The 8,881-nt window shown below is 41.3% G+C and overlaps 1 protein-coding gene across 1 annotated transcript; it reads right to left on the bottom strand.

Moving 5' to 3' along the window:
* Nucleotides 1-5,566: 5,566 nt before the first annotated feature.
* LOC113008475 (trace amine-associated receptor 13c-like) lies at nucleotides 5,567-6,676 on the bottom strand. Its single transcript, XM_026145907.1, has 2 exons — nucleotides 6,513-6,676; nucleotides 5,567-6,395 (listed from the first exon to the last, which is right to left on the bottom strand). Exons 1-2 carry the CDS (start codon nucleotides 6,674-6,676, stop codon nucleotides 5,567-5,569), a joined length of 993 nt encoding a protein of 330 aa, XP_026001692.1.
* Between the last annotated feature and the right edge of the window lie 2,205 nt (nucleotides 6,677-8,881).

Below are 8,881 nucleotides of genomic sequence, written 5' to 3'. Positions count from 1 at the left end.
TATGGGGAAAGTTTTACCATGGCACCAAGTTTTAGATTTGGTGTTTTCTCACGTATAAGAGAAAGAATATACTGCAACAAGTCCTAAGACCGGGCTTCTGTATTTTTATTTACTTTTGTTTTACAGTTTTATCTTTTATTTTTCATTTTATTTTTATTTTTGAACAGTGCACTGATTTCTGTTTGTGAATTTCTTTTCTTTAAGCAGATCTGCACGTCGGGAATTAAAGCGCTACACGTCGTCGAGAAAATTGTTGCAAGTGAGTTTCTCCACATTAAAATGGGCTCAGGAGAAAGCCACTTATCTGGGACAATTAGAAAATGAGAGTCCCTGCCTAAAAAGGATTCAGCGAAGTAATCCAATCTAAAGTTCTTCTTTTTCTTTTGAAATGACGTCATTTTGCTGAAAGTGGAAACTAAATGCGACGATAGGTTTCCACTATCAGCAAAGAAAGAGAGAATGAATGTATGAATGAATGAGTGAAAGAGGAAAAACCGACTGGTAAAAGCTGATAAGACTTGACCACGACTCAAGGTTAACCTCCACCTAGACAGAACGAAAGGATGGATGAATTTATGTGTTTCTTTTTACAGGAGCAGTAACTAGTTAATGTTTTTCTACTACAGAATTTCTGGGTTTATGTGTGAAGAAAACTGTGTTTACAGGTTTTGAGTTGGTGATGCTGTTATACTGTGTTGAAACCAGTGTCATTCCTTTTACAGCAGGCTTAATTTTATGGCCTTTTACGGCACCTCTGGAATGTGGATGGCCGACACCTGCCCACCAGGACGATCCATGTGTGTTCCTAATGTTTGTTTTTTCTAAGAGTGCATGTAGAGGATTCAGCAGAAAACAGACAAGTGACATGAGGAAACAAATAAGAGATGCAGTGTTTATGAAATAGTTGAATATGGGCTCATTAGCTGGCCACTATTGAGCTCATAGTGATGAAATGGGTGGAGTGACATTGTTTAAGGAAAGTCACAGATTAAATTGTGGAATAAATTGGGATGATTCATGATTAGGGACAAATTATGGCAATAATAGTGATTTAATGATTGGAGAAAACCTGCACATGATACTTGTCTGTTATGCTGAATACTTTATTACCCTTATGATCTATAGTTGGTTGCAAATGTGAAGTTTGATTTAACAGATTTGTTTTCCAGCTTACAGGCTCCAGGTGGAGCTGGGAGTTAAACAAGTTTAACATGTGACTGCTGATTAATGTTTTTACACAGAGTTACAGGTTGGAGTATGGCTGCTCCAAGTGGGAAACCCTGGAGATTGTTTTAGGGAGACTGTGCAACATTCTTGTGCATGTCTCATTGGGGAGTTGACACATGGTGAAAGCCGTGTGGCAAGAGGAGTGTTATTTTTAATCTGTAGATGTCGTGAGGTGCCATGACGAGAAGGAGTGGCTGAGATCGTCCACAAGATGGGAGCTGAGGCCAGGAGAGAGTCTTCAGGAGGATCAGAGATCATCTTCAGCACAGCAGACATCACACAGAGAGCTGTGCTACTGAGCTTCCAGGAGATCAAGACTCACACAACCGCAGTGCTGGGTTACATCAAACACTGCATGGACACTGTCACCACGGAAAAGCGGGTCCGGTTCTACCCCAACCGTAAACCCTGGATGACAAGCAAGGTTCAGGCACTGTTAAAGGCACGCAACTCTGCATACAGGGGGGACCAGGACATGTACAGCAGAGCAAGAGCAGACCTTAAAAAAGGCATCAGAGCAGCAAAAACTGGACTATTCAAACAAGCTCTCAGATCACCTCTCTGATAACAACTCCAGGAAGGTATGGGAGGGCCTGAAACACATCACCAATTACAAAGCCAATGGGACAAATATAGATAATATGGACATCTCGTTAGCGGAGGAACTTAACCACTTTTTTTGCCCGCTTCGAGAAAACTGCAGTCACCCCCACCATGCACACCACCCTGCCCACAGTGTCCTCTGAGCACAGCCCCCACACATTTAGCCTCCAACAACATCAGGTCCGCAATGTGTTCAGAGCAGTAAATCAGAGGAAAGCTGCTGGAATACCTGGTAGAGGGCTCAAAGCCTGTGCCGACCAGCTGGCTCCTGTGTTCACCAGACTATTCAACCTCTCCCTGACACATGCCTCTGTCCCTCACTGCCTGAAATCATCAACAATAGTCCCAGTCCCCAAGTCCACCACCATCAGTAGCCTCAGTGACTACAGACCCATCGCACTGACTCCAGCGGTTGTAAAGTGCTTTGAGAAGCTGGTCCTAAAACACATAAAGGACAGCCTCCCACCCAGCTTCGACCCCCACCAGTTTGCCTACAAGGCAAATAGGTCCACAGAGGATGCAATTTCCACTGCTGTCCACTCCGCTCTTCATCACCTGGAGAATCCTGGGACATCAGTGTTACACAGTGAGGGGCGGTGAGGGAAACATCAGACTTCACTCTATCTTAATTAAAGTAATTGTTTTATTATCTCTTGCCAACATCATACACATGCAGACAGCAACTTTTCAAAATGGCCCCTCATCCATTTCCTACTCCCTTTAAATACTCTAAAGACACACCTTCTTAATACAGACTGGCCTATAAAAGAGCTGCAATTGAGGCAGGCTTCCTCTTTACTGGGAAAACAAGATGGCCACCACAAAGGTAACCTGCAACACTTTGTTACTTAAATGCTTCCCAACAATCAGTAAGGATGCTCTTTGTTGATTTCAGCTCGGCCTTCAATACTATCATCCCAGACATTCTTATAGACAAGCTGGTAAACTTGGACTTCCCCCCCTCCACATGTGCATGGATCAAAAACTTCCTCACAGACCGTTCACAATCAGTCAAGGTTGGCAACCAGCGATCATCCACCCTGTCACTCAGTACTGGCTTACCACAGGGATGTGTGCTGAGTCCACTATTATACACTATCTACACCAGTGACTGCACCCCTACGCACCCCTGCAACATGATCATCAAGTTTGCAGACGACACCACTCTGATGGGGCTCATCACCAACAATGATGACACCGCCTACAGGGATGAGGTCCAGCAACTGTCAGAATGGTGTAACTACAATAACCTCACCCTAAACACCAAGAAAACCAAGGAAGAGTCTGGTTCAGATGCTGGCAGTTCTCGCTGCAGTCTAGCGGTAGCGTCTCCTTTCAGACCAGGATAAACGAATGTCACCGAGCAGTGACTAACTTTGTGGTCAAAGGCTTGCACCCATTTGCCACAGCAGATGATTTTCGGTAAGTGAATGTGTTTAATTGTAGGCAGGGACATTACTGGATATTCTTGTGTAATTGCTACAGAATAATTTATGTTATACTTTGTTATTGCTACAGAAGAATATTTATTTTACATTTACAATTTTTTTCCCCGGGGACCCTGTGACACCCCATTGAAGAGCCGTAGGCTGTGGATCACTTAAGATCTCAGTGTTGGGTTTGTAAGGCCATGTTACTCCTAAATTTCTATCTTGTTCAAAGAGAAGATATAAAACAAAGTTATTATTATTAATAATAATAATAATAATAATAATAATAATAATAATAATAATAATAATAATAAATTTTATTTATGAGCGCCTTTCATGTCACCCAAGGACACTTTACAATAGGATAAAACACTTAGTAAAACAATGGCAGAATAAGAACAATAAAATAAAAGCACAAGATAAAATGAACAAACAGTGGATTCACAGTGAATATGCAGATTTGAACAGATGAGTTTTGAGTTGGGATTTAAACTGGGGGAGAGAACCAATATTTCTTATTTCAGGGGGCAGGGAATTCCACAGCCTGGGAGCAGAGCAGCTGAAAGCTCTGCTTCCCATGGTGGTGAGGCGGAAGGAGGGTACAGTAAGCTGGACAGAAGAAGAGGAACGAAGTGAACGGGCAGAACAAGTGGTGGTTAACAGGTCAGAAAGGTAAGAAGGAGCGAGGTTATGAATGGCCTTGAAGGTGAGCAGAGAAAGTTTGAAAATTATCCGGAATTTCACAGGGAGCCAGTGAAGTTCCTGAAGAACATGGGTTCTGGTGATAATGCGAGCAGCAGAGTTCTGAACCAGTTGAAGCTTATGGAGGGATTTTTGGGGGAGACCATGCAGAAGAGAATTGCAGTAGTCAATACGGGAGGTAACAAGACTATGTACAAGAATGGACGTAGACTGGGTGGAAAGAGAAGGAAGCAATCTGTTAATGTTACGTAGATGGAAGTAGGCAGAACGGGTGAGGTTATTGATGTGAGATTTATAGGAAAGTGAACTGTCTAGGATGACACCAAGGCTCTTTACCTGAGGAGAAGGGAAAACTGTGGAGTTATCGATAGTGAGTGAGAAATGGTTTGCCTTCAAAAGTTCTAAGCTAATCGACCTTAGTGTTCTCCTTTCTTAAAAAGAATCGATAAAGAATGGAATCGTTAAACAGAATCGAAAATGGAATCAGAATCTTGAAAATCTTATCAATACCCATCCCTAGTCACGTATAATGATGGTTTTGTAGCTGAGTTCTTATCTTCTCGCATTTCTGCAGTCACCCACTAATCTACCGAAGTTGAAACTGGATCATGTATAAGCACAGAAAACATTTTTACTACTGAAACTAATTTTTAACATATTGTTCAAACTAATATTTTCATTTACCTTGGCTATGGAATAATACTTTAATTCTTAATTATTTGAAAATAGGAAAAGCTTTGTTTTAGCACTCTGACCATAAAGCTAGATGGTTTCACAACTTCACAACTGAAAGTTTACTCACTTGCAATTGTGATGACAAGACTTCTGCTTCTCTCTACCTCACATCACCTGACAAGGTAGTGTATAGAAACACAGATAGTGTATGAAATATGCTTAGTGGGTGATGGGAATCCCCCACCCAGCAGCCTAAAGGATATTTCCAGACTGCCTAATCCAGACCTCTTTTGTTTTGGTTATTCTTTGTATTTTGGTCTTGTGATGGTGTCACAAATTCAGAAATAACCCACTTTGAACTTCTGTTTCCTCTGTTCATACATCATAGTTTGCATTAAAATAGATGTTTTTATAATATTAAAAACATTTGAAAGAGCCTTACTTTATATATTACCTGACTGCTAATTTTCACTACAAGTACTACAATACTACAGTGATTCAAAATGATGCCTATTGCTTTGGATCTGCAGAAAGTTAGGCCTAACTCACACAGTTATGAACATTAAACTCAATGAATGAAATTTGTTCAGTATTTCTTTGGTTTGGTTTTACAGAAAAAAAGAATTTAAAAAAAGTAATGTAAAGTGAATTCAAGGAAACAGTGAAGGCTGTAATAATTAAGAATTTCTGTTTGAACACATTATCTACTGTTCCCTGATTCAAAGCACAAGGGGTTGATTTCAGGGTAGTGATGAGGGCAATAGTAAAGAGGCATTTATGGGCAAACACATTTTTACTTTATTTTGTTTCTTGGTTTAGTTACGACACGGATATGTGAGCAATGTTGCAATCTGAAAATATAACACTGCTTGTTTGGGCTGACTTACTCGTAAACTGCTGCTAAAACAGTAGAGACCTCGTTTTAGTCACTATTCTGTCACTTTGACTATGTTGGCATTCCTGGAGCCAGACTTCAGTATTTGAAATGTAACAATAAGCTTAATAGATTTTCTAAACCAGGGGTAGAATAAGGCATAGACGATAGGGTTGAGGCACGAATTAAAATAGAAAAGACATAAAACAAATGCAGAAGATGATCCGTTGAGGAAGGCATTCTGGCCTGTGAGTGTGACACAATAAAATGGTAAGGCGCATGACAAGAATGCAATTACAACAATACCAAGAGTCCTGGCTGCTTTCATCTCTGATTTCTTTGGATTTCCCTTCCTTGAACACTGGTATGTGACACCTGCAGTATGAGTCCGCATGGCCCGAACCTGAGACACAACCACTACAAATATTCTCAAATACAGAACTATAATGACAGTAATAGGAAGTAGGAAGTTCAAAGCAAGATCTGCAACATATTCAATAAAGTTAATATGGACAACACACTCTCCCACACAAGAATTAAACCTGCTTTGCTGTTTCAAGTTGTCCTTTAAGAGGAAACTACCAGCAAGGGCAGAAAAGCTCCAACACAGTGAAACACAGATCTGAACTCTTTTTGCAGTGACTTTGGTGGGATAATGCAGAGGATCACAAATGGCCACATAACGGTCAACTGATATCAGTACCATGGTTCCTATTGAGGAAGAGGTGTTAATTGTGCCAATAACATAATACAGAATACACATGAAGTCACCAAAATACCAGCAGCCGTCTATAAACATTATGTAAAAGAGTAAATAGAGACCCACAAAGAAATCGGAGACAGCCAGAGAGAGGAGGAGGAAGTTGGTGGGATTATGGAGCTGCCTAGAGAAAAAAAGAACTTGTTACTTGCAGCATAAATTCATAGTTGTTATTTTTTTTTTTTAAGTTTTTCCTTAAAATAAGCTATTAATCTTTTAACTTTACAAAATATGTGGCTACTTGAAGTGGGAGATGGAGATGATGACCAGCAGGTTAAGAGTTGCAGTGAGCACAGAGATAGAAGATATTATCATGTAAATGAGCGTGGAAACTGAGACAGGATGCAGAGCCTTTCTGCAAGAGGAGTTGAGCAGATGTGGAAAGCAGAATTCAACTCCCTCCATCATCATCACAGGAGGTGAGCTGATTAGGTTTATCTTGTTCTTTTACTCCTCCCATGTTCTCTTCATTAAAAAAGGTCCCTCCTTCCACATATTTCCCATGTTGCTGTCTGTGTTTATTGTGCTATGGTGTGTTGATATCTGTGCATTCCTGTATTATCCTTCTGTGTTACACATTTCCATGTTTTTTTTCCTCGCTACCTGGCCTGACCTGTCTCCCCAGTGTGATGTTTGTGTATTGTATGTACGGTCGGCAAGGTCTGTCATCTTGGTTGTGGGAAAAAGACCTGCAACTGACAAATAAAGGCTATCTCATCTCATCTCATATTGAGCCCTATGTACATTTGCTCCATAAGGGTTCACAGACCAATTTTAGTATCTGTAATGGACAAAGGTGTTAAAAAATTGTTTGCCTCCTTCCTGAATTCCTTTTTTTTTTTGGTATATTTGTCACACCCAAATGTTTCAGATCATCAAACAAATTAAAATATAAGACAAAGATTACACAAGAAAACAAAATGAAGTTTCATAATGAAGGGCTTTATTATTAGGGGGCAAAAAATCAAATTCCAATCAAGCGTGTTGGAGGAATTTTGGCCCACCCATCTTTGCAGAATTGTTGTAATTCAGCCACATTGGAGGGTTTTAAGAGGTTCAAGGTTCAAGGTTCTTTATTTGTCACATGCATAGTTATACAAGTATAACACACAGTGAAATGTAGCCTGACACGCTCCTCGACATGTGCAAAAATATATATATATATATATATATATATATATATATATATATATATATATATATATATATATATATATATATATATATATATATATATATACATATAGTATATACACTGGGTGAATGTGCAGTAGTAGCAGCAAGCAGGTGAATTCTGTACATTAATATGAATAGACATCTGACTATTTTACAGGATAGACAATATAAACATATTTAAATTTAAAGGAATTTGAAATGTACATTGTGTCTGGGTTTAGAGTGTCTGGAAGAGTCCTGTCTCAGTCAATTATAGATGATGTGAGAGGGCGGGTGTGTGTGTTTAGGGCACAGATGGCTTGGGGATAGAAGCTCCTCTTGAGTCTCTCTGTCCTTGCCCGGAAGATGTGGAACCTTCTACCAGATTGCAGAAGTTGGAACAGTTTGTTGCCAGGATGGGACGGGTCCTTCAGTATCTGCGCTGCTCTAGTCCGGCATCTCCTGGTGTAGGTGTCCTGAAGCGGGGGGAGAGCAATCCTGCAGCAGCGCTCTGCTGTACGGATCACTCTCTGGAGAGCTTTTTGGTCCTTCACACAGCTGTTCCCAAACCACGATGTCATGTTCTGTGTGAGGATGCTCTCCACAGCGCCTGTATAGAAAATCCTGAGGATCTTTGGAGAGACCCTGAACTTCCTCAGTTGTCGTAGGTGATACAGGCGCTGCCTAGCCTTTTTGGTCTGGACCAGAATGTGGGCAGCCCATGTCAGGTCTGAGGAGATGTGGACACCAAGATATTTGAAGGACTGCACCCTCTCCACTGGAGCTCCATTGATGATAATGGGCTTGTAGTCTCTGTGCTGACCCCTTCTGAAGTCCACCACCAGCTCCTTGGTCTTGCTGACGTTCAGCTGGAGGTGGTTGTCCTGGCACCACGATGCCAGATTCTTCACTTCATCCATGTAGGCCGCCTCATCGTTGTTGGAGATGGCACCCAACACCACTGTGTCGTCAGCAAACTTCACAATGGTGCTGGAGCCATGGGTGGCCACACAGTCTGAAGTGTAGAGGGAGTAGAGCAGTGGCGAGAGGACACATCCCTGAGGTGCTCCTGTGTTGATGGTGATGCTGTTGGAGAAGCACCTGCCCACCCTCACCACCTGAGTTCTGCCAGTGAGGAAGTCCAACACCCATGCACACAGACGGCTGTTAAGTCCCAGATCCCTCAGCTTTGTGAACAGTCTGCAGGGCACTATTGTGTTAAACGCTGAACTGTAATCAACAAACAGCATTCGCACATAGTTACCCTGTTTCTTGTCCACGTGGCTGAGAGTGGTGTGTAGGACGTGGGCGATGGCATCCTCTGTGGATCTGTTTGAGAAGAGAAGATACAATAAGGTAAAATAAGATAAGATAAGATAAGATAACCTTTATTAGTCCCACACGTGGGAATTTTGTTTTGTCACAGCAGAAAATGGACAGTGCAAAGTTATATAG

Source organism: Astatotilapia calliptera, chromosome 16 (assembly GCF_900246225.1).
Source record: "Astatotilapia calliptera chromosome 16, fAstCal1.2, whole genome shotgun sequence".
NCBI classification, from domain to species: domain Eukaryota; kingdom Metazoa; phylum Chordata; class Actinopteri; order Cichliformes; family Cichlidae; genus Astatotilapia; species Astatotilapia calliptera.
This window is presented reverse-complemented; position numbering and strand designations above follow the sequence as displayed.